Raw genomic sequence first — 26,643 nt, forward strand, 5'->3', positions numbered from 1 at the left:
TTCTTTACTTTCAGTTGTTCTTCCATTTTATTGATCTTTTGAAGTTATGCACCAAGCTCCTGGTCCGAGATAAATGGGAATCCTAGATCATGCTAAACTTATCGCTTGGTGGTCATGGTCGCCCGATGCCCTCATTCATTCTCTGTACATCTACGTGGTCATTTATGACTAGGGACGCACAATGAAAATGACTGTACATCCTATTTGGACAACTTTCTATGTTACTTATTTGCATCAACACACAGAGTTCAAGGAGCAGGACAAAGCAGGAAATCATAATCTAACTACTCTCCACGGGTTGTCATCCTGCAAAACTCTCAGGAGAGCCAAGGAAGGCATTTTCATGTTGTTCCCACAATAAGCCACTAACCTTGACAAGTACTCTTGGCCCAGCTCCTGGAATTATTAGGGATAAAGTTGAAGATGTGGGGTGGGAAGGGAGGCATGGCAAAGTTATCAATGGACAAAAAAGTTACACTCTTGAAACTGGCCATCTTGTGAATTCGGAACAAGGAAGGAGCAAAACCTCGCTTTTCAAAAAGAACCCATTTCCTAGCTGTTCCCACACAGAGTAAAATAATCAGTGGACAAGCAATATAAGTCTAATCACATCCATGTCCTGCATTTAGCTGTCCCACATTCAGTCTGCTGCATATTCATATTCAGAATAATTTCATCATATGTTGGTTGTCATTAACTCTGGCAGGACAAGTTTTTCCAAAGGCAAGTTTTGTGAACGGGATTGTCTTTTGTACTCGACTACAGATTAAAATCAGTCAGCAAAAAGAGTGATCATCTCTTTGGCAAGGTTTACTGTTTTAGCTCACATCACGGCAGCACCTTGGTGTAGCTTTTAAGAAAATCTCTACTTACTGGGAAAAAAAAGAGACAACATTCAGCGGCAGAAAAATGTTTGTAAGGCATAAAATAATGAACAAAGCGCCTCCTGGAAGGGAACACTGCATTCCTACCGGCGTTGGCAGTTTACTGCCAGTGTCAACTGCGTATTTCCTCAGGATCGTGCTTTGGGTTCTATTTTATACCTTAGGATACTTCAAAAATCAGCGATGTGCTACATAGAATATAGAATTCAATAGAAGGTAAAGCTGCATTGCCCCAGACATAGTGGAAACATTTTTTTTAAAAAAAGGGCTCAACTCATTAAGTTACTCCTAAAATTTCTGTACTGTGGTTGTAAATGAGTTTCTGCAGTGGATTTGTTCACCAATTCTTCTTTTTAATGCCACTTGGGTTCCCCAGCTGCTATTTTATGCCTAGCCCCGCGCTCAATGATACGAGGTGATAGCCCTGGGTTCCTGAGGGTTATGGCATCACTGCAGTGTCCCAGGGTAATGCGTGCACGCACTGCTGGCGACTGACTTGCTCCCAAAGGGCCTCCCCAATCAGCACTTCACGCTGTCACTGAAATTCCACCTTCTTTGACCAGACTGCCTCCATCAAAAGCGTCCCGGTCTGGAAAAGCAGTTGCTTTGCGATTCCCCTCTACCCTGTTTGCACTGCGAGGAAGGATTTGACAATCCAAGATGGCCTGTTTGTGGCCTTGCCAGGCTGGTGAGGGGGTCGCCGCTGTTCGCGGATGGCCTGCAGGTTCTAGCCACATGGAGAAGCAGGCTGCCAGCCTGAAGAGGTGGCCCATCTCCTCAGCCTAACCACCCACTTTCCCCACTTGCTGAGAGTGGTGACCAGCGGTTAAGAGACCAAGCAAGAACTCCCATCAGAAGGAAATCTTGGTGGAGCCAACAAAGGTGAAACCAATTTGTTCATAGAAGCAATCGATAAAGCATGTTGGACATTACCTCACCTCTCTTGATTTGCCTTGGATTCCCTACTGATTTGGACAGTGACCCCCCGCCCCGCTAACACCAATTCTGCACCTGCCTGAAATAAAGAAGTGGAGATGCTGGCGTTGGGATTGGGGTGGGCAGAGTAGGAAGCCTCACAAGCAGGTTAAAGTCCAACATAAACCTGTTGGACCTTAACCTGGTGTTGAGACTTCTTACTGAAAAATATGAAGGCAAAGGAGACAACTGAAGAACGTAGCCGACAGCCACACTGCCGCCAGTCTCATTATTCCGAGTAATACTTGTTAACAGGGTGGGGCATTGCAGTTTTATGGTCATAGCTATTGAACAAATGGTAACTAAAGGAACTGTACAATGCATACAATGAATTAGCACAGATAAAGGAGCAGGCTGTGGTCATGCAAAGCGTTTCCGAATACTTACATCAGAAAACAGAGAAACTTGACTTGTTCAATAGTCCTGGTGCACAAGTGAACAGAAAACACAAGACAGAGAGAGAGAGAGAGAGACAGACAGGAAGACACACACATACAGATGGAGAATCAGAGAGTTCACAAAGACAAAGGGGGAAAATAAAGGTTCGGACAAAGAACTGGTAAGTGCAACACAGTCATTAGTCAAAAGGAAGCTTCAGCATTGCATTGTGACGAATTGTTGTGTTGGTTTAGGGTAAAGATGATGGGAGTGACACTTCAGCTTAACCTGACAGTCCCCCATCTCGCTGACACTTTGACGGGTTCGCCCATGCGGACTTGCAAAAGAGTCAGCAAACCTGATCCTCAATAATGTTTCTGCACACTGCTTAGATCGAGTGAAACATAAGCTTTGGCATCGGGGTGGAGTGTACGGGGGATTGAAAATTGGTGCATCCCTCAGATCTGCACAAGGTGACCGGACTGGGTTGAAAGCCTGGATGATGGACATTGCTGATCGTCCCCTCACTTACCTGCAGTTCTAAGTGGTGGCTCTCACGTGCCAACTCATCCACTGCACATTCGACAAGCAGGGCTCAAAGTACAAAAACAGTCGGAACTTGGACAAGGTTGTCAAGTCAGGATGAAAGGAGGCGATGCTTTGAGACCTGGGTGGTCATTTTGAACTTTGAGTGGCCATGGGAAGCTGGGGTTTTAAGAGACTCTGTACATTTGCATCTTGCGATCATGAATGCTCGAGAGCCACCACTGTGTTGTTCCAATGTAAGTTGTCCTCTCTGACCTGACCACTGAGCTCATGACGCCTTCTTATGGACCATTCATCCATCACCAAGGAAAGAATTCCCCTCCCCCTGCCCACAATTACCACAGCATTCAGCGGCAAGAGTTCTGGCTGTCCACTTTACCTGGTCAACCAGAGGGTTTTCTGGACAGAGGATCAAAGGGTCAGACCCTTGACCTCAGCATCTTGTTTCCACCTTTCATTAATGTCCTTCAGGGAGGGTGCTGCCGCTACCCAGTTTGGTCTGTGCGTGACACTAATTCCACACTGCCTGGGGGATCATTCTTAATGCCCTCAAAAGAGATGACCAATAAACACCATCTCAGTAAGCTCTCCCCACAAACCAAACCAAAAATAAATGGTCAATTCAACTTCAAAGAAAGGTGCAATGGTGAATAAATTCGAGAACCAAACTGGGTCTTCATTATATTGGATTGAGGACTACTGTTGTTAAGGGAAATAACTTGCTGGTTAAGACGACTTGCAAAAGGGTTATCATTCAAACGGGGAATAGCTAACAGCTACGACAAACCTTGGGAGGTCAGAAGATGTCAAGTGGTTCAGGTGAAGTTACAAATAACCCTTGGATGATGTCCAAGTCTTCCCTAGAGGTGTCTGGAATGTCTCTGCATTATTCTGTTCTGTTAGAACATTGTCCCTTTGTGCGCAAGGGAAATCAAGTTGAGCATCGCTTGCAGGATCAGGCCACACATCCAGGCGCTATGACTTGACTGAATGGATCAAAGCAAGAATACACTTGCTATATTATAAGCCAGCTTTGGACACAAGTGCGTGTTTTCAGGTCCAACTGGAGGGGATGGCGTAGTTTGTATAGATTAGTGGCCGCCACGTTTTCCTTAACCATTTACTTAAAGGAGGCGTCATGGAGCAGTTAACAAAGATATCATTGTCTGCAAGCCTTCCTTCCTACATTCTTGAGATGTGAAGTGTGTGGGGGGGGGGGGGGGGGGGGGGGGGTGGTACTGAGAGATTCAGAGAACCACCTTCTTCCTTGCATGGTGAGAGAGATTGGCAGTTAGTTTGGGTTTCATGATATCCGGTCACAAGGCACACAGAAAGTAGCTGCACTGGGCTTATGAATAGCTTGAAACGGATTTCTTTGGAATGTTTGAGAGAAGGTGACTGGCTCACCCAGGGACAATTCACTGGGATGGAGGTTAGACAGGTGGGACATTGCAGCTTTACTCAGCATCTATTTCTCCCCCATGATTTGAATCAAAAACAAAGTCAAAACCGATCACTCATTCCCAGCGATGATTGCTACAACCATGGCTCCAGTTTTCTCAAGTATGCTGCACAAGACAAGGTGGTTTCGCAGTCCACTGCCTTGGAAAAATGGGAGTCTCTCTCATTTTAAGCCTGGCTGAACTCCTCCGTCCAAGCCCAGAGACTTCCTTGGCTCATCCCCCATCCTTCCCAATGCTTACAGAATGTCTACAAGTGTGCAACATCTGGAGAACAGCTGGGGTTGCCGACTGCTCAGTATGACAGTGCAGAATGCCGAGGGCTCTACTTCCCCGCTAGACCAGTGTTCTAACCATTGAGAGCTTAGACCAGTGAGCATCACTGGACCCTGGTTGTGCAAGGACTTGGAGAAGTGAAGTACTCTTATTTCATTATACATGTAAAAAGGAAATTGATAGATTTCTACACTCAAAGGGTGTCACAGGGTATGGAGAGATTGAGAGTGGGGGCGTGTGTTGAGATAGAGGATCAGTCATGATTGTGTTGAATGGCAGAGCAGGTATGAGGAACTGAATGGCCTGCTCTTGCTCCTATTTTCTATGTTTCTATCTCCGGGAGATGGAGCAAGCAAGAGTGAGACCTATGAAGCTTGGGGCTACCAGGAGCTGACAATAAGATGTTGATGCCAAAACTGGGATGTCAATGATCCAAACTCTGTCTCTCTTGCCCTGCCCCTCCGTACTGCAGGGAATGGTGAAAAGGACTTACACAGTGATGCAATGCACAATAACACCATTGTCAGAAAGATGTGAGGAGTGTATTGTATGACACACCTCAAATACACGGTATTTGGGCGGCACGGTAGCACAGTGGTTAGCACTGCTGCTTCACAGTTCCAGGGTCCCGGGTTCGATTCCCGGCTCAGGTCACTGTCTGTGTGGAGTTTGCACATTCTCCTCGTGTCTGCGTGGGTTTCCTCCGGGTGCTCCGGTTTCCTCCCACAGTCCAAAGATGTGCGGGTTAGGTTGATTGGCCAGGTTAAAAATTGCCCCTTAGAGTTCTGAGATGCGTAGGTTAGCGGGATTAGCGGGTAAATATGTGGGGGTAGGGCCTGGGTGGGATTGTGGTCGGTGCAGACTCGATGGGCCGAATGGCCTCCTTCTGCACTGTAGGGTTTCTATTATTACACAGGGTGTGGACCATCAGAAATAATACTGCAACTTCTAGACCTGGAAATTATTCCTTTAAGTATTCACACTAGTCAGAATACAAGGATGTACTGAGTCTTCAGAAAAGAGGAGTGACAAAGAGTGCCACAGTAAATTGTGACAAGCGCTCCCAGTGGGAAACCACAGTCTAAGGGAGTTGTGGGTCAGAGATGGCACCAATTCACCCAAAACACTTGTCTGACCGAGGGATTGGTGAATTAATGGGGAGGCAATGGCCCAGTGATATTATCGCTAGACCATTAATCCAGAAACGCAGCTCATGTTCTGGCGACCCAGGTTCAAATCCTGCCACGGCAGATGGTGGAATTTAAATTCAATAAAAAAAATCTGGAATTAAGAATCTACTGATGACCATGAAACCATTGTCAATTGTCAGAAAACCCATCTGGCTCACTAATGACCTTTCGGGAAGGAAATCTGCCATCCTTACCTGGTCTGGCCTACATGTGACTCCAGGGCCACAGCAATGTGTGTTGACCCTGAACTGCCCTCAGGCAACTAGGGATGGGCAATAAATGCTGGCCAGCCAGCGACACCCATGACCCACAAATGATTATTTAAAAAAAACATATGGTGCATTGGGAATATCTTTGTAAATATTGTAATGATACTGTGCCTTTAAGAAATGTATTTCAGACACGTTTCTGTGCTAAATGTGTTTACTAGTCCCTTCCACTTTATTGGAGCCATTCTGTCTGGTTCCAACAGCACTGTATTGTTCCTGCAGCAACATAATTGATTGTGTTTATTTTGATCTAAATTAATGCAGGGTTCTGTTTTGCGTGTTTTCCCCTGGGATATTGCAGAGTGGAGTTTGATTAGGTTGATCAACAGGTAAGGTCATATGACTGGGCATGGCTAGGCTTACAGAGAACTCAAGCTCAGTCTGATTTTTGGGAGAAGTAGTGCCTCTCTTTTTTTCCCCTCTGAATCTGGAGACTGGAATCTGCCATGAAGTAAGCCTTTTTATCCAAGATTCTACTATTTGGGGGTGGAGCTCTCTCTGGAATTTGCTGCATGCGAGTTAGAAAACAGGGTTCTGTCTGTGTCACTCTGCAGAAGTGTCAAAAGGCTGGAAATCTAGTACCTATGCAAGCATCTTTGGTTTCTGTGCTAACTGGTCCTAAAGAAGGGATTTATGTCTTTGTGGGGATCGTGCTATGAGAGATGGCCAACTGTTAAGAATTATATTTTGTCATGTTTAAGTATTTTAATTGGTAAAAGTTACACTAATTTTTTTGTTACATTCTCAAATAAAGTTTGTTTTGATAAAGGCTTCCTCGTGGATCTCTTGAATCATACCTGGAGTGAAACGCCTGATTGCCAAAATCAAGTGTAAAAATTAGGGTCAAGGCTAACTTCACAATACAACTTGGAGTTTCTGAGCTGGTCCTTGATGTATCCAAGCAGATTGTTAAATACTTTCTGAAGCAATGAATAGCTTTTGCATTCATACCATTTTGCAAGTGATGCTTAAATAATTTAAACTCAAAGAATAATTCCCCAAGACTGAAATGCTCAAACATTAATTTAAAATACAAGGTGCGGGACATGTATGGAAACGTGCCTTTTGCAGGCACTGTTGACCGCATGGTCTCCTACTGTGGTGGATCACTGAGTCACAAATGCACAGAATAATCGGGAGAGTGAGCCTGTGGTCTCTGATGTAAGTAAACGGTGTAAGTCAGTAAAGAACAAAAGCATTACAAATAAAAATGTCTTTCCTATTTAAAAATTCTACCTCTCTGAAATAAACCAATGGCTTGAATTACAATGAATTTTTTTTTTAAGGTTTGCAACTACTACTTTTCACTGTCCTGAGGATTTCCAAAAGACAAAATACAAGATATTAATCTGGTAACACTCACGTTATGACTCGAGGCTTCGTCTTCTTGGGCGATGCTTTCGCTGTCTTCTCCTCGTCAGGAGCTATCTCCAGACGGGGGTGTTCAGTCTTGTCGCTCGCTGGCTCGATATCAGCGAGGGGCTCTGACGTGTTGGCCAAAGTCTTTGAGGGTTTGAAAGGGTCGAGGGAGTCGTCAAAATTATCCGCGTCGAACTTGTACGAGGCCTTGGGTCGGGTGGGGGAGTTCTGCAGGCCAGAGGAGCTGCCGAAGGGGTTGAAGTTGGGATCGTCCCACTGAGTGGAATCCACATCGTAGGACCTTTTGGGAATGGGAAGGTCATCGAAGCCGACGGTGGGGCACCCTGGGTCCTTCTCCACCGCAGCAGCAGCGGCCTTAACCGCTGCCGCTCTCTGTTTCCTCCCACTCGACTTGCCGCTGGGCTTCTTGCCCGCTTTCTTGGGCACCGGCATCTGATTCTCCGAGTTTTCCTTGTCATCCGAGAATTCAAATCCCAACTTGAGCGGCGGTGGGCCCTCGGGGTGCGTCTGCGGCCCCACCTCATCCGCTCCTGCTGCCTCCGAAGCTACTAGGGGCTGCCTCTCAGCCGAGGGCAGGTGTTCAATTCGGGGCACTTCTGTTTTCAGAGGGTCCTTCGCCTCACTGGGGTCAGAGTGACGGGCTGGCGCCCGTATCGTCACAGCATCACCTTCCGCTGCTGGGGCGGCTTCCAGAGTCCCACCCACCACCTTCTCCAAGCTTGGAGCTTTTGGCTTGCTGAGGCCAGGTGGCGGCTGTACATCCAATGCCTTGTGGTCCATTGCTGGCGCCTCTTCCTCAGAAACGGTCATTTCTCTTTCTTGGACAACGCTTGCTTGTTTTCTTGGTGGGGCATCAGCTGGCAGCAAGTGACCTGTTGAAGCAATGGGTGGAGAATGTCCACCTGTTCTTACTTCACCTGCAATTTCCTCAGCTTGGGGAGGGGCAGGGGACTGATTGGCAGCCGCGACGGTCCTTCCAGCCCCGACTTGATCATGTAGCTTGAAGCCACGTGAGGCATCACACTGGGCCGACTCTGACAATGAGCGTCTTTTATCCGGACTCTTCAAAGGCGCCGGAGATTCTGCTGACAACTGACTGTCGTCTGGGTGCAAGTCTGCTGCAGGCAAAGGCAGTGTGGTCAATGGAAACAGAGAACAGAAAGACAGTGAGTGACTCTGATACAGCAACAGAAATCTCAGCACCAACAACTCGTCCAGTCTGCCTGGGTTAATCATGCTGCAAGGCCGAGGAAGAGTAACCTTTTTGAAGTTTCCATCTGCGCTCACTGCACGTTGACACACCCAACCCATTCCAGAGCAAGACTCTGTTGGATCCTGACTGCTTCATAAAAAGAATCAGGCACAACATGAAATAAGTATAAAAGAATGCTCATTCAGACTGTGCCCCCATCAGTTTCACAATAGTAAGCGATACATTACTTTAGCAGTACAATGCTGTCATGCAGCAAGGTAATCAACCATGACTCTGATTACAAAGAACAATACAGCACGGGAACAGGCCCTCCCCTCCACTCGTCATGCCTGCCTGAACTGAAACTATACGCACTTACGGAGTCCGGATCCTTCCATTCCCATCCTATTCATGTATTCGTCTAGTTGCCCCTTAAATGCCACTATCGTACCTGCTCCCACCACCTCCCCGGGCAGCGCGTTCCAGACATTCACCACCCTCTGCGTAAAAAACTTGCCTCGCACATCTCCTCCAAACTTTTCCAAATCAATGATTAGTTCCTCCGATCTCATTCATAGAAACCCTACAGTGCAGAAAGAGGCCATTGGGCCCATCGACCACAACTGCACTGACCACAACCCCACCCAGGCCCTACCCCCATACCCCTACACATTTTACCCACTAATCCCTCCAACCTACACGTCAGGACACAAAGGGGCAATTTTAGCATGGCCAATCAACTACCCCGCACATCTTTGGACTGTGGGAGGAAACCAGAGCACCCAGAGGAAACCCACGCAGACACGAGGAGAATGTGCAAACTCCACACAGACAGTGACCCGAGCCGGGAATCGAACCCAGGTCCCTGGAGCTGTGAAGCAGCAGTGCTAACCACCGTGCCGCCCACCAAAGGATCCACCAAAGGGAGTCTGAGCATTTCCCCGCAGTGGCTGAAGAACTGCAAACCAGATCTGCAGCCACAAACACGTCCCCCTCTCCCCCAGAGCCCCTGTTCCAAAGCGGTCAGCTGCCGCACAATGGCCTGCCGTCAGCTTGCCTACATCTCTGCTTGGCCACTGGGCCTGGAGGTTTGCAAATGATGTCAAAGAGGAGGCAATATTCAAATGTAAAAGGCGCAGTAATAGCGATCAGAAGTTGTTTGTACAGAGGACGGAGTGGACAAATTTCCAGGTCCAGAGGAGTTGTATCCCAGGCTGCTCAGGGAGGCAAAGGAGGAAATTACAGGGGCTCTGACCCACATTTTTCATTCCTCTCTGGCCACAGGGGAGGCGCCAGAGGACAACCAATGTGGTTGTGCTTTTCAAGAAGAATGGTGGAGATAAACCAGGGAATTACAGACCAGCGAGTGGGAAACATCTCCACTTGGAGAGGCAAGGTTTCATCAGGGACAGTCAGCATGGCTTGGTCAGAGGGAGGTCATGCCCAACAAAGCTGACTGAATTTTTCAAGGTGTATAAATGAGTGTCGTGCAGTTGATGTAGTCCATATGGATTTCAGCAAAGCCTTTGACAAGGTCCCACAGGGGAAACTGCTAAAGCGCATGGGATCCAGGATGACCTGGCAGGTTGGGTCCAAATTGGCTTTGTGGTAGGAGACAGAATGGTAGTAGAAGGCTGTTTGTGTGTCTGGAGACCGGTGTCCATTGGGGTATCACAGAGATCAGTGCTAGCTCCTTACTGTTCATGATATATAAACAAATATAGAGGAGAATGGGGAGGGGGGTGAGGATGATAAGCAAGTTTGCAGATGGCACAAAGATTGGCAGGGTAGTTAATAGTGAGGAAGGTGGTCTTAGGTTGCAGGGAGATATAGATGCATTGTTCAGATGGGCAGATCAGCGACAGATGGAATTTAACCCTCAATAATGTGACACGATGCATTTTGGAAGGAGTAACAAGGCAAGGAAGTACTCCATGAATGGCAGGAAACTGGGAAATTCAAAGGCACAGAGGGATCTGTGGGTGCTTGTCCACAAATCCCTGAAGGTGGCAGCACAAGTCAATCGAGTAGTTAAGAAGGGACATGAGACACTTGTCACTCATGGTATCGATTATAAACAGTAAGAAGTCTCGCAACACCAGGTTAAAGTCCAACAGGTTTATTTGGTAGCAAATACCATAAGCTTTCGGAGCACAGCTCCTTCGTCAGATGGGGTGGATATCTGTTCTCCAACAGTGCACAGACACAGAAATCAAGTTACAGAATACTAATTAGAATGCAAATCTCTACAGCCAGCCAGGTCTTAAAGGTACAGATAATGTGGGTGGAGGGAGCATTCAACACAGGTTAAAGAGATGTGTATTGTCTCCAGACAGAACAGCTAGTGAGATTCTACAAGCCCAGGAGGCAAGCTGTGGGGGTTACTGATAATGTGACATAAATCCAACATCCCAGTTTAGGCCGTCCTCATGTGTGCGGAACTTGGCTATCAGTTTCTGCTCAGCGACTCTGCGCTATCGTGTGTCGTGAAGGCCGCCTTGGAGAACGCTTACCTGAAGATCCAAGGCTGAATGCCCGTGACTGCTGAAGTGCTCCCCCACAGGAAGATCTCCACATCATAGATTATAAAAGCAGGGAAGTTATGTTGGAGCTGTATGAAATGCTGGTGAGGCCACAGCTGGAGTGCTGTGCGCTGTTCTAGTCACTTCACTATAGGGAGGAAGTAATCACACTGGAGAGGGTGCAGAGGAGATTCACCAGGATGTTGCCAGGGATGGAGGGTCTGAGCTGTGAAGAGAGGCTGGATAGGCTGGGGTTGTTTTCCTTACAGGCTGAAGGGGACTGAATGAGGTGTGTAAGATTATGAGGGATATGGACAGGGTGGATAGGGAACAGCTGATCCCCTTTAGTTGAATGTGCAAACTCCACACAGACAGTGACCCAAGCCAGGAATCGAACCCAGGTCCCTGGAGCTGTGAAGCAGCAGTGCTAACCACTGTGCTACCGTGCCGCCCTGTTGGACTTTAACCTGGTGCCGGGAGACTGCTTACTGTGCCCACCCCAGTCCAATGCCAGCAACTCCACATCAGAACTAACAACTGGAAGGGACACGAGCAAACACAACACAGGAGGTGCATTCTTCTGTTAGCTAACAGCAATTTCTGCCATCATGTCATAGCCACCGGTTTGAAAAAAAGTCTCCCAGTCTCCACTTTAAATGAAAGGCATGGAGCATCCGATGAAGCAGGTGTTTGAACAGGTAAGAGGATGCCATCATCATCCCTGCCAACAACATATGTCAAAACCAAATCCAAACAAAGATGTCAGCAAGGATCATTTACTTCATGGTGGATTAAAGGTTACACTTCTGGGCCAGCAGCAAGTTAAAGGAGAGTGGTCAAAAGGACAAATGATAGCAAGAGTTTTATCAGCGAGCGCCAAAGCAGAGGGAATCAGATGCTTTTTCTGACACTGATTTCAGAGTCGACACACAGCCTGCAGATCCGCAGCGCAGTCACGTTACTCTTGTCACTGATGATCAAGGGTGATGCAGATTAACGCTGCCAAGAATCGATTTTAATAGATACTTCAGGTGGTGTGGGATGAGGGTCTATTTGGAGACGTGATTATAGTGCCGTGTTCCGGGAAGACTCAAGGGCAGAGGATATAATAAAATCTAAGCCTGCAACAGATCAGCACTCGCAACCAGGGATGTGGACTGCAACTCCCTGGCATTTCATCATTGTTTGAAATACCTTGCTGTATTTTTAATTTCCTTGAAAAATAATTGACAGACGCTTCTGACCAGCGAGCTCGGTCTCCCTCAGCATTAGCTGCAGTGCCAGATCCAGGCACCGAGAGATGAGAACTAAATGACTCAATTACCAAGTAAGGCAGTAAAGCTCCTTCAAAAAAAAAAGGAAAGTGGCCACCACCCCTATTCCTCCTCCAGCCCCTCCCTCACCCTGCCTCCCGCAATCTCATGCACTCCAGGAACAGGCTTCCAGACAAAATGAACAGAGAGAAAAAAAAACCACCCACTCACTCTGCAGAGGAAGAAATGGTTTGTCAAGATCACAACATGCCTTTTTGCATCCTGCTGCGCATGTATTTTTAATGTTGAAAGCTATTAATTGGGAAATGAATGTTCCTTAAATGTGAGAGAGAGCCGTTTAATGTGGCTCCGTGGAAAAGGTCAGTGCCTCTCAGTCGCAGAATAAGACGATTTGCACACACTGTTACTGCTTATTCACAGGTCCAAGTTCAAATGTCATAGCCACCCAGCGCATCAAACGTAACATTTCTCCACACTGGATTTAATTGCACAGGTTGTAAGGAAAATAGTTTCCAGTTCTTTTCTCATCTTGTATAAAAAAGGGAGAAAGATGAACAGCAACAAGAATGACTCCGACCACCCCAGTCAGGCACACAGCAACAGGCTATTTAACCCCTTAGACTGTTCCGTCAGGCACACAGCAACAGGCTATTTAACCCCTTGGACTGTTCCGTCAGGCACACAGCAACAGGCTATTTAACCCCTTGGACTGTTCCGTCAGGCACACAGCAACAGGCTATTTAACCCCCTTAGACTGTTCCGTCAGACACACAGCAACAGGCTATTTAACCCCTTAGACTGTTCCGTCAGGCACACAGCAACAGGCTATTTAACCCCTTGGACTGTTCCGTCAGGCACACAGCAACAGGCTATTTAACCCCCTTAGACTGTTCCGTCAGGCACACAGCAACAGGCTATTTAACCCCCTTAGACAGTTCCGTCAGGCACACAGCAACAGGCTATTTAACCCCCTTGGACTGTTCCGTCAGGCACACAGCAACAGGCTATTTAACCCCCTTGGACTGTTCCGTCAGGCACACAGCAACAGGCTATTTAACCCCTTAGACTGTTCCGTCAGGCACACAGCAACAGGCTATTTAACCCCCTGAGACTGTTCCGTCAGGCACACAGCAACAGGCTATTTAACCCTCTTAGACTGTTCCGTCAGGCACACAGCAACAGGCTATTTAACCCCTTAGACTGTTCCGTCAGGCACACAGCAACAGGCTATTTAACCCCTTGGACTGTTCCGTCAGGCACACAGCAACAGGCTATTTAACCCCCTTAGACTGTTCCGTCAGGCACACAGCAACAGGCTATTTAACCCCTTGGACTGTTCCGTCAGGCACACAGCAACAGGCTATTTAACCCCTTAGACTGTTCCGTCAGGCACACAGCAACAGGCTATTTAACCCCTTAGACTGTTCCGTCAGGCACACAGCAACAGGCTATTTAACCCCTTGGACTGTTCCGTCAGGCACACAGCAACAGGCTATTTAACCCCCTTAGACTGTTCCGTCAGGCACACAGCAACAGGCTATTTAACCCCCTTAGACTGTTCCGTCAGGCACACAGCAACAGGCTATTTAACCCCTTGGACTGTTCCGTCAGGCACACAGCAACAGGCTATTTAACCCCTTGGACTGTTCCGTCTGTCACACAGCAACAGGCTATTTAACCCCTTGGACTGTTCCGTCAGGCACACAGCAACAGGCTATTTAACCCCTTGGACTGTTCCGTCAGGCACACAGCAACAGGCTATTTAACCCCTTGGACTGTTCCGTCAGGCACACAGCAACAGGCTATTTAACCCCCTTAGACTGTTCCGTCAGACACACAGCAACAGGCTATTTAACCCCTTAGACTGTTCCGTCAGGCACACAGCAACAGGCTATTTAACCACTTGGACTGTTCCGTCAGGCACACAGCAACAGGCTATTTAACCCCCTTAGACTGTTCCGTCAGGCACACAGAAACAGGCTATTTAACCCCCTTAGACTGTTCCGTCAGGCACACAGCAACAGGCTATTTAACCCCCTTAGAATGTTCCGTCAGGCACACAGCAACAGGCTATTTAACCCCTTGGACTGTTCCGTCAGGCACACAGCAACAGGCTATTTAACCCCTTAGACTGTTCCGTCAGGCACACAGCAACAGGCTATTTAACCCCTTGGACTGTTCCGTCAGGCACACAGGAACAGGCTATTTAACCCCCTTGGACTGTTCCGTCAGGCACACAGCAACAGGCTATTTAACCCCCTTAGACTGTTCCGTCAGACACACAGCAACAGGCTATTTAACCCCTTAGACTGTTCCGTCAGGCACACAGCAACAGGCTATTTAACCCCTTGGACTGTTCCGTCAGGCACACAGCAACAGGCTATTTAACCCCCTTAGACTGTTCCGTCAGGCACACAGAAACAGGCTATTTAACCCCCTTAGACTGTTCCGTCAGGCACACAGCAACAGGCTATTTAACCCCCTTAGACAGTTCCGTCAGGCACACAGCAACAGGCTATTTAACCCCCTTGGACTGTTCCGTCAGGCACACAGCAACAGGCTATTTAACCCCCTTAGACTGTTCCGTCAGGCACACAGCAACAGGCTGTTTAACCCCCTTAGACTGTTCCGTCAGGCACACAGCAACAGGCTATTTAACCCCCTTGGACTGTTCCGTCAGGCACACAGCAACAGGCTATTTAACCCTTTGGACTGTTCCGTCAGGCACACAGCAACAGGCTATTTAACCCCTTAGACTGTTCCGTCAGGCACACAGCAACAGGCTATTTAACCCCTTAGACTGTTCCGTCAGGCACACAGCAACAGGTTATTTAATCCCTTAGACTGTTCCGTCAGGCACACAGCAACAGGCTATTTAACCCCCTTAGACTGTTCCGTCAGGCACACAGCAACAGGCTATTTAACCCCCTTAGACTGTTCCGTCAGGCACACAGCAACAGGCTATTTAACCCCCTTAGACTGTTCCGTCAGGCACACAGCAACAGGCTATTTAACCCCTTAGACTGTTCCGTCAGGCACACAGCAACAGGCTATTTAACCCCTTGGACTGTTCCGTCAGGCACACAGCAACAGGCTATTTAATCCCCTTAGACTGTTCCGTCAGGCACACAGCAACAGGCTATTTAACCCCTTGGACTGTTCCGTCAGGCACACAGCAACAGGCTATTTAACCCCTTGGACTGTTCCGTCAGGCACACAGCAACAGGCTATTTAACCCCTTGGACTGTTCCGTCAGGCACACAGCAACAGGCTATGTAACCCCTTGGACTGTTCCATCAGGCACACAGCAACAGGCTATTGAACCCCTTGGACTGTTCCGTCAGGCACACAGCAACAGACTATTTAACCCCTTAGACTGTTCCGTCAGACACACAGCAACAGGCTATTTAACCCCCTTGGACTGTTCCGTCAGACACACAGCAACAGGCTATTTAACCCCCTTGGACTGTTCCGTCAGGCACACAGGAACAGGCTATTTAACCCCCTTAGACTGTTCCGTCAGGCACACAGCAACAGGCTATTTAACCCCTTGGACTGTTCCGTCAGGCACACAGGAACAGGCTATTTAACCCCCTTGGACTGTTCCGTCAGGCACACAGCAACAGGCTATTTAACCCCTTGGACTGTTCCATCAGGCACACAGCAACATGCTATTTAACCCCTTGGACTGTTCCGTCAGGCAACAGCAACCCAGGAGCAGGCGATTTAACCCCTTAGACTGTTCTGTCAGACAATGAGATCATGATCTATCTGTGACCTGACTTCATCTCTGCGACCTTGACCCCATATCCCTCAATGCCTTTGATACATAAAAATTGTTCAACCTGGTCTTTAAAACTCATGAGGGAGCTGCGTGTTGCTTTTAGCTGAGAATGCCAAACCTTTACCACGCTGTGCACAGACGTGGTTTCCTAATTTCATTGCGGAAAGATCTGTCTTTGATGTTGATGGTATGGCCCCAGTGCGGTCCTAGGTTCCAACTCCATTTCTCTCCCATCTACCCCCAACCTGTCCCCCTGAATACCTTAAAAAGTTGACTCAAATCACCCCTTAAACCTTCCACATCCCAAAGAGTAGAAGCCTCATTTGTATAATGTCTCCTTGTAATGTAACCTTTGGGAGGCCAGCTATTGTCCTCGTAAATCCACACCCTCCAAGGCCAAGATGGTTCTTTCTTCAGTGGTGCCCAGAACTACTCACAAGCCTAGTTGATGCTTTTACATTCTATAGCAGAACAAAACTGTGTTCCTTGCAGAGAAATAAAATTAGATCTTTTATTTCTGCTGTTGGTGTGGGATCAGCTTTTCCATTGCCATATTTTTCCAATGGTGAGAGCTTTTATCATCAACCAGTTCCTATTTCCATCATTGTACCAGTTTATATGCGTGAATTGTTGCAAGCAGAAATCGACAGCTGGCAATCAGAGGCAAAACTGCGCTCAAAATAAACTCAGACTTTTTTTTGCATCTTCTTGGCTAGAACCATAGAATCCCTACAGTGCAGAAGGAGGCCATTCGGCCCATCGTGTCTGCACTGACTTTCCAACAGATCATCCACCCAGGCCCAATTCACATAACCCCAGTTTTATCCCACTAATCCGCCGAACCCTATACTTCTTGGAAGACTAAGGGGTAATTTAGCATGGCCAATCAACCTAACATGCACATTTTCGGACTGTGGGAGGAAACCGGAGCACCCAGAGGAAACCCATGCAGACATGGGGAGAATGTGCAAACTCCACACAGGAGTATGTCACAAGGCTGGAATCCCTGGCACTGAGAGACAGCAGCGCTGACCATTATTTTTTTTTAATTTCAAATTTATTTATTAAAAAGTGTCGCAAGTAGCCTTACATCAACACTGAAAATCCCCTGGTTGCCACACTCCGGTGCCTGTTCAGGTACACGGAGGAAGAATTTAGCATGGCAAATGCACCTAACCAGCACATCTTTGGACTGTGGGAGGAAACTGGAGCACCCGGAGGAAACCCACGCAGATACGGGGACAACATGCAGACTCCGCACAGTGACCCGAGCCAGGTCCCTGCGCTGTGAGGCAGCAGTGCCAACCACTGTGCCACCGTGGCTTGTACTCTTTGGGATGTTAGAAGGGGTGTAAGGGGTGATTAGAGCGAACTTTAAGTTATTAAGGGCGACAGATTCAGTTAGATGGGAGAGAGACGAGTTGGGGAAATCTAGGACTCGGGGCGTACTGTAAAACATCAAATCAAGACCTTTCAGGATAAGATTAAGAAACTGTGAATTGGTCCGAGGTTTCTGCTGTTTGGAATCAAAATGCCAAGTTACCATCCTACAACGCACGGCAGATATTTTTGCCGTCTTAAAAGTCTGGAGACAAAACCCTCTCGCCTTGCGACGGAAGGACTTCGATTGTGTAACTAAGAGTCTCGCAATGAAGCCATGCAAACCTTGGACAAGCAGTAAATCACATGTAAGCAAATCCAATAACTTTCTTTTCGTTGCTTTCAAGTGAAGTTCCAAGCTCGGAGAAACTTGTGTTTGCTCCAAAAAAAGAGTGCTCTGAACTGAACAGTTCCCAGCACGGAACGCCACTTTTCATTATTTTACAGACAGGAGTCTCTGAGTGAATGTTTTCCACAATAAGCTCGGACTGTTCCCGAGAGCTGATTTATATTTTTGTCAACAGCTGATAATCCCCACTAGCTACCAATTACATTTCCACTGGCACTAAGGACATAGTTTAAGCACTCGTCTTATCTTTTGCCAGAAGGCAGGCTGTCTTTCGACAGGATGGAGGGGTGCGATTTTTGGGGGGAGGAGGGTGGTGGAAGGGAGAATGAACAGGCTTTGAAAGAAAAGAAAAGAGAAACAGCAGCAACAGTGGACATCGATAGCCTTGTTGAGTGGCGGGCAAGGCTTGTAGGAATTTTAATCCAGGACGACAGAGCAAGATGCAGACATACTAAGTGCCGCAGACTAACTCCTACATTTTGACTTGGATCAGGGTCTGAAATGGCTCCTGTGAGTCATGTTTTTCAGTTGAATCTGTGGCCAGTTGTTTGGCAGGGGGGGGAAAGAGAGGCGAGCTGGCTGGAGAGAGGGTGTGCGCTCCCAAGATGTTCACACAGCTGTCAGGGTGTGTCACAGTGTTGGGGCGAGGGAAGGAGAAAGTTCACAATCATGTTAATGATTATTTTTCTTACTTTCCCACTGTTTAGGCTTGGGGACCAATTTTATTTCAACGGGGGGGGGGGGGCAGGAGGGGCGGGGGTCACAGTGGCTGGAGTGAAGGGCTGACTTGGGATCTTCCTCTGCAACGAGATGGAAATAAAGGAGCCAGCTGGAATTCAGCAAAGAGGCCGATTGAGTCTAGATTCTGCCTCGTGTGGCTTACCCAGTAAATCCTGGTATGGAGGTAGTTCCCAGTCTGCCAGCCCCACCCTTACCGAGGGGGGAAACACAGGTGGTGGGGGGTTCCCATTCACCCCACAGCTCTTCTCAGACCCCAGTGAAACTCTCACCAGTTGGTAACAGATACCAATAACGGGTGATATCCTTTCAGATGAAGCAAGTGTCCTTTGCGTGAGAAAAATCACACTTCAGAAAGTCAGTCAGTCCAAAGATGTGCTGGTTAGATCGATTGGCCGTGCTAAATTGCCTCGGAATGTCAGGGGGACCAGCAGGATAAATACGTGGGGTGACAGGGATTAGGGCTTGTGTGGGATTTTTGTCAGTGCGGCTCAAATGGGCCGAATGGCCTCCTTCTGCACTGCAGGGATTCTATGATTTATAAGGGAATTAAACCACCTATTAAATCCTGCAGCTTTAATACTGGTCAGGAGAAACCTCAAGTACTGCAGATTAAATGCTCAGTGTGCATCTGTTACCTTAGCTTGAAGATTTTCTTGGATCTGTACTGAACTAGTCAACAACCAGTACAGAATGGATGAGATGCCTGGGTGGGCAAGAATTATCTTTGCCATGTTATAGATCAGGAGCTAACATCAGCTGGCAGGGGCTAACTAAAGATCGATGCCCTGCCCAGGGTAATTGGTTAAGGAGGGGAGAAAGTGAATCTTTCAGGCATCATACTATAATAAAAGTGGAGGAAAGGCCATTCTGTGCAATGGAGAGAAGAACGATCCAAAGGGAAAGGATAGGCGCTACCCAGGATCCAAGTACTACACAAGTCAAAGCAGAGAACAGTCTAACAAAACTACAGAAGTCTACAAGGTGAATGCAGCCCTGGCTTTTTACACACTAAGTTATCCAGAGTAAAAGCCTGATGCAGAACCCGTTAAGCAGAATTAATTACTGCCTGATACGTTAAGTCATGTTTTATGCCTGATAAATCTAGTCACTTAGCCACAGTATGACAGTCTCGCTGTCGACCAATTTATCATGCCCCCATTCCTTGCCAAGTGTACTTGGCACAATTGTGGCCCACTCACCCACACCTCTGCCAGTGGAACTTTAGGACCAGTGGGCTAAGCAGTGAACCTGGTTTGGAGGGTATTTGTGAGGAGGAGATTGGACACTTCAGTGTTGGAGGCCGAGGGGCGACCTGACAGAAGCTTACAAAATTATGAGAGGCATGGATAGAACGGATAGTGAGAGTCTTTCCCCACAAATGTCAATTACTAGGGAACATAGGTTTAAGGCAAAAAGAGGAAAGTTTAAAGCAGATGCGAGAGGCAGTTTTTTTCTAAACAGAGGGTGGTGAGTGCACGGTCAGAGGAGGTGGTTGAAGCAGATAGAATGGTAACATTTAAGAGGCATCTTGACAGATACACGAATAGGTAGGGAATAGAGGGATATGGATGGTGTAGAGACAAAAGGTCTTTAGTTTAGTTTAGAGAGGCGTCATGAGTCACGCAGGCTTGATGGGCCGAAAGACCTGTTCCTGTGTTGTACTGTGCTTTGTTCTTTGTTCAAAGAGAGTTTTGTTATCATTGTGAAAAGGAAGAAATGTATAGATGTGGTAACGTGGTCCCTTTAAGGGGTGATCCATTCAGGGCCACGTGACTGGACCCTAACGAGAGGCCACGGGGGAAGGGGGGGGGGGGGGGGGGGGAGGTGGGGGGGGGGGGGGGGGGGGGGAGAGCTGGTCTTAAGGAAGCTTGGGTGCGTGTCCTGGGAGGAGGACCACCTTCAGTTGGAGTGGGGAGTAGACCCGTGCAAGAGTCTTCGATCGAATCCTTATCTTGTATGTAAGATTAGTTATTGGGGCTCACCTCCAGTTATTACAACAGGTTACAGGGAGAAGGCAGGGGAATGGCACCCAGTGAATGGCTTGTTTGGAGAACCAACAGAGACATGATGGGCCGAAAGGTCTCCTTCTGTGCTGTAACGTTTGGCAATTGCTTATTCTAGAATTCAGTGATGGGAGTAGAACAGTCACCAAGTCAGGTTAGATGGAGAACACAAGGGTATAAATAGACCGTCACCCAGGGTCTCCACCTCAAACGCAACATACCATCTTAATCTCAAAGCTAATGGCTCTCGGTACATGCACCTCTTAAAGCAAGCAAAGCTCCATTCATTTTGTTGCCAAGCCTGTGCTGTGCTTCAAGTCCCACATTTCCCCATCGATTAACTACACAGGGTTGCGCCTCGCTGGTGTGACTGACTCTAGAGAATCGGAGAGCCAAGGATTGGTTTGTCTGCTGTCCGAGAGGCCAGAGAAAGCCCTTTGGGATTTGACAAGATCAGAAAGCAATTGGAAAACATTCAGGTCATATAAAGAGAATCAGGATCCACAGCAAAGTAAAAAAAAAGTGTGTGTGTGTTTGGAATGATGCATCAGCCAGACATCAAGATAAGCAAGTTGGAACATGCAACCCAGCATCATCACACAAGCAGAGTGAAACTAGGCCAATATATGAATGCTATTAAAATGGATTAGCCGATAATACTTGGTCCATGTAATCTTCTGGAATAGATTCAATTGCCTGAGGGGGCTGGAGAGAAATTTTCATAGGATCCCGACAGTGCAGAATGAGGCCATTCTACCCATTGAACCTGCACCAACAACAAACCCTGCTAGGCCCTATCCCTGTAACCCCACATATTTACCCTGCTAATACCCTCCTGACACTAAGGGGCAATTTAGCATGGCCAATCCACCTCACACACACATCTTTGGACTGTGGGAGGAACCTGGAACACCCGGAGGAAATCCACGCAGAAATCCACACGGGGAGAATGTGCAGACTCCGCACAGACAGCGACACAAGCCGGGAATTGAACCCAGGTCCCTGGCGCTGAAGGCAGCAGTGCTGACCACTGCGTTGCCAGAATTTTCCAGAACAATCTTCCAATGGCCTTGGGGTTCTCAGCTCTTCCTGAGAAACCCAGGGGACTGCACGCTTGTGGAAGAGTCAGGAACATCTGGTTTGGGATGCATTGCTCATCCGGCGTGCAGGGCAGGTATGATGGACCTGATACATTCTTCCAGTCTATCATTTGGATATGAAACACTCCAACTGGCGTCACACGCAACTTCAGACAAACTCCTGTCATCCTGTCACAGCTACAGGACAATGCTCACATCAACATTCTAAAATAACATGCACACACAAATGTAGCATCAGCTGCGGCATTAGCTTAGCTTCCTCGCCAGAAGCTCGCGAGTGCAAGTTCCAATCCAGAGGATTGAGCAGAAAAATCTGGATGGACATCCTGCGGCACTATTCCAAAGAACAACTGGAGTTATCCCTGGTGTCATCACCAAGAAAAGCAATATGATTGAAACAGATACACGATGCTGGAATCTGAAACAGAAACAGCTGGAGAAACTCAGCAGGTCTGACAGCATCTGTGGAGAGAGAATAGAGCCAACGTTTTGAGTCTGGATGACCCTTCACCAGAGCTGTATAGCGGATTCGTCAGTGTTGAGATTTTGCAGCATTTTCTGTTTTTGTGGTGTGATTGAAACAGATGGATCCGTTCACTGTACATTCCCATTTTTAAAAAAAATTCATTCGTCACTGGCTGGGCCAGCATTTATTGCCTTTCCCTAGTTGCCCGAAGGCAGTTGAGAGTCAACCACATTGCTATTGCTCTGGAGACACATGCAGGCCAGACCAGGTAAGGACGGCAGATTTCCTTCCCTAAAGGACATTAGTGAACCAGGGGGGTTTGTCCAACAATCGACAATGGTTTCACGGTCATCAGTAGATTCTTAATTCGAATTTTTAAAAATTGAATGCAAAATTTCACCATCTGCTGTGGCGGGATTTGAACCCGGGTCCCCAGAACATTAGCGGAATTCCTGGATTAATAGGCCAGTGATAATACCACCACCAGGCCATCGCCTCTCTGCCGGAGCTATCTGTGTGCAAATTGACTGTGACTACACTTCAAAAGTACTTCTTTGGCTGGAAAGCACTTTGAAAGGGCCCCAAGGTTGTAAAAGGTGCTGGACAAAAGCAACTCTTTATATCCATGTTCAATGGTATTTCATTGCCATTGTCCTGAGAATGACCCTTGCCTGCCGAGCGAGGTGAAGGTTTATTTTCCCTCCGAGATCCTCAAATGCTGTCCCTGAACTTTTTCAGTTATCGTTTTTGATAACTTGGCTGCAGACAACCAGTTTTTACTCCAAGGGCTTGAGCACACGAGTATGGTCTTGTTATGAACTAGATTGTATTGGCTGAACATCAAGGATACAAAAGCTATAAATAGCCAAGCGTATTAAGACTGGTGACTGCAGAACTGGATCATCACTTGAGAGGAAGACATTGACATTTGGATAATTACACTGCAGGAATCATTTCAAGTGGAAACGCGAAGCGGAACAGTGAAAGTTTAACGTCGAGTGGATAGGAATCATTCGGAATTCACTTCTTTGGAACCTGCCTCTTCAGTTTGAAGACTTATTTTGGATAAATTCTTCCCACCATCCCCCCCCCCCAACAAAGCGTGGCTGTTACAGACAAAACATTCATCATTGGACAACTTGGCACATTCTTCATCTGTTTAATAGTGCTGCTTTATCAAAAACAGTGAGAGAAAGCGAAGTGTTAAACCTCACCCTCTCTCGGACACACCAGACAACCATTGCTGGTGCTCACTCACTTGGACATGAGGAAAAGTGTTGTCCTGGGATCAGTAAGCTGTCCCTGTGGCACAGAGGGGTGGAGGGAGTAACTGTTCCCCTTCCAGTGCAAACCACTTTTTACACAAGTTGCCAGGTGGGGCAAAAAAAGATAAGCGTTTTCATTCAAAACCCTTTCTAATCGCTCTTTGGGAAAGCTCCATTCTCCCCTTTTGGAGAGGAGAGAGAGCCCATTCTGACGGAAGCGTCTACACTGTAGGATTCTATGATTCTATGTGACTGTGTAGAGCTACATAGTGACTGCCGTCTCTCTCTGCCGAACAATAATCCCCCCAGAGAATTATAGAATCCCTGCAGTGCAGAATGAGGCCATTCAGCCCATCAAGCCTGCAGCGACGAAAATCCCACCCAGGCCCAATCCTCTTAACCCCACGTATCTACCCTGCTACCCTACCGTGACACTAAGGGGCAATTTTGCATGGCCAATCCACCTAACCCGCATATCTTTGGACTGTGGGAGGAAACCGGAGCACCCAGAGGAAACCCACGCAGAGAACGTGAAAGCTCCACACAGTCACCCAAGGCTGGAATCGAACCTGGTCCCTGGCGCTGTGAGGCAGCAGTGCTAACCACTGTCACTGACATCACCGACAAAATGCAGGGAGCAAAGTAGTTTGCTAGCATCCATACTCTCCACTACCATTCAGTCGTGTAACACAAGAAAATACAGCAGACAAAACCAATAATAAAATCAAAAAACACAAGGAACACAGCTAAAAGGTCAGCCCAAAACAGCCGGTAATAATCTTGTCCTTACAACCGTGTCGCTCATTTTTCTTTGATTAACTCAAGGGGCTGGATAATTCAATGTCAGAACCACAAAGATCTAGTGCCAGGAAAACGGAATGCTCAGACAATCTGAAGTAAGCAACAATTTTTTTTTAAAAATTGAATTCAGCTGGTGGAATCTGAATTCAATAAAATAGAAAGATTTCTGGAATTAGGAATCCACTGATGACCATGATCCATTGTCGATTGTCGGAAAAACCCAACTGGTTCACTAATGTCCTTTAGGGAAGGAAATCTGCCGTCCTTACCTGGTCTGGCCTACATGTGACTCCAGAACCACAGCAATGTGGTTGACTCTCAACTGCCCTCCAAGGGCAACTAGGGATGGGCAATAAATGCTGGCCCAGCCAGCGATGCCCACGAATTAGTTAATTAACTGAAGAGGAAGACAGACTATTCAAAGATTATAACGGTTAGCCACTCATTGCTGAGGAAGAGGGTGATTGCAAACAACTGGAGTTGAGACAGAGTTGTAGAGGTTTACAGCATAGAAACAGGCCCTTCGGCCCAACTTGTCCATGCCACCCTTTTTTTTTTTTAAAACCCCGAAGCTAGTCCCAATTGCCCGCATTTGGCCCATATCCCTCTATACCCATCGTACCCATGTAACCGTCTAATGCTTTTTAAAAGACAAAATTGTACCCGCTTCTACTACTACCTCTGGCAGCTTGTTCCAGACACTGTGTGGGGTACAAGATTTACAGGATGAAGTTAACATTACCCAGCGACAAGTCTATATGGAATTTGTTGGTGTCTTTAGGGAAGCGAATGTTTTACCCAACTCTGCAGGAGTTTGAGATTGGTGATCCCGGTTTTATTTTGGGTCACAGGTCAAGGAATGTTTATGTCAGTGAAGATACTTGATCCAAAAGTTAGGGCACAGTATAGTGTGGGCAAGTTTGAAGAACTGCTTTCTTTTAGGTTGTTGTTCGGTGTTTCTTCTGGGAGCCTGCCATTAAGAGAATTGTCTCGACCTCATGGAATGTTCTGCATTTAAACTGAGTTCCAGACCTCCATCCCCTCCAAAGAAGCCAATTGACAGCGGAGAACTCCCACTGAAATTATAGCAGTGACTGCAATATTTGGGTCGGAGAGGGTTAACCCTTTTCCACTCCCAAACAGCCAAGGAAATGCCTGTGTGTATTTCCGTCACAGGGAAACTTGGGATTTTCTCTCTCAATAGAACATGGGTATAGGATCAGCAATGATGCTGCATGTACAAAGGTATATTGAGACTGGGGTCAAATGAGCAGAATCTCATGGACCAAATTAACTTGGAGGGAGAGCAGGCTAGAAATTGGGGTGGGGAGGGGGGGGGGGGGCAGAAGTGGCTCAGAGCCAGGGTAGCTTGGTGGGCAAGTGGAAGGGTGGGAGGCAGCAGAGCTCTTGCCACTTGTCGTTGAGCCAAAAGTAAAGGCGGGAGGGGAGAACGATTTAAGGAAGTGGAGAAAAGACGCAGGGTCCTCTTGGCTGCCAAAGGAGGTCCTCAGTAAGCATGGGCATGGACATGGTCAACCCTCCCCCTTCCTTCAGAATCAGCCAGTTCAAGGAGTGGAAGATGGGATCTCCCCAATATGTACAATGAACTGAATAGCTTCATGGAATATTCTGTGTGTGTGATCATGACTGTCTGGACTTCTGAAGGAAACCAAGAATTGGTCGAGTTGACATCAAGATTATTTGCAAGTGCTGGTCCTGAGGCACTTTCTTGAAGGTGCAAGAGATTGATGCTACATGGAATGGAGTTAGAGTGGATGAGTTTAGATGATCATCAGATTTTTTCTCATTGCATATCCAGTGTTATTGGTCGAGAACGACAGGTAGGAAGGTGTACTTGCCAGGGAACCAGCTGGGCTCAGAACTGGCCGATTCAGGAAAAGTCCCAACGCCAAAAGATCTTTGAGAGCTCCACCGACCTCACAGCGAGCGAAAGGGTGTTGGATCAGTAAGCAATCTCAAAATGCATTCATCAGATGCCGAGTTGTTACATGATGGAAGTGTACTCACGTTTTGAGCTAGTTTCCATCTTCTCCCACTCTGAGCTAAAATATGTCGACACGTGCAAAATCCGCTGGGGCAGAACACATTTAACTTGTCTTTAGTGTGGTTACAACACCAAGAGAGGGCATTCAGCCCATTGTGTCCATACTATCTCTCTGGAGCAGCAACATTACACTTTTACCATTAGTAGGGATGCACAGGGGGGGGGTGGATTCCACATTTCAAGCCTCAGAATGGATTACGGGACCTCTGTTATTGAGCTGACAGATGTGTTGCTGTGTAATTCATACTTTTGGACTGTATGTGACCTTATTAATCTCCAAAGACAGGAGGTTGCATACACACATTGCTGAGGATCTGGTATTGAGCTAATATTTGGCTGCGTC

The 26,643-nt window shown here is 47.3% G+C and overlaps 1 protein-coding gene across 3 annotated transcripts in view; it reads right to left on the reverse strand.

Moving 5' to 3' along the window:
* tacc1 (transforming, acidic coiled-coil containing protein 1) overlaps window positions 1-26,643 on the reverse strand; it is a 155,090-nt gene that overhangs the window by 53,004 nt on the left and 75,443 nt on the right. For 2 of the 3 annotated variants that reach the window (XM_078239389.1, XM_078239388.1), the window contains one exon: window positions 7,342-8,473. In XM_078239389.1, coding sequence (XP_078095515.1) covers window positions 7,342-8,168 — 827 coding nt within the window. In that variant the 5' untranslated portion in view covers window positions 8,169-8,473. Of the gene's footprint in view, window positions 1-7,341; window positions 8,477-26,643 lie in introns of all 3 variants that reach the window. The other variant, XM_078239386.1, reaches the window with a different exon arrangement.

The sequence above is a fragment of the Mustelus asterias genome, chromosome 22 (genome assembly GCF_964213995.1).
Source record: "Mustelus asterias chromosome 22, sMusAst1.hap1.1, whole genome shotgun sequence".
In the NCBI taxonomy this organism is placed as follows: Eukaryota; Metazoa; Chordata; class Chondrichthyes; order Carcharhiniformes; family Triakidae; genus Mustelus; species Mustelus asterias.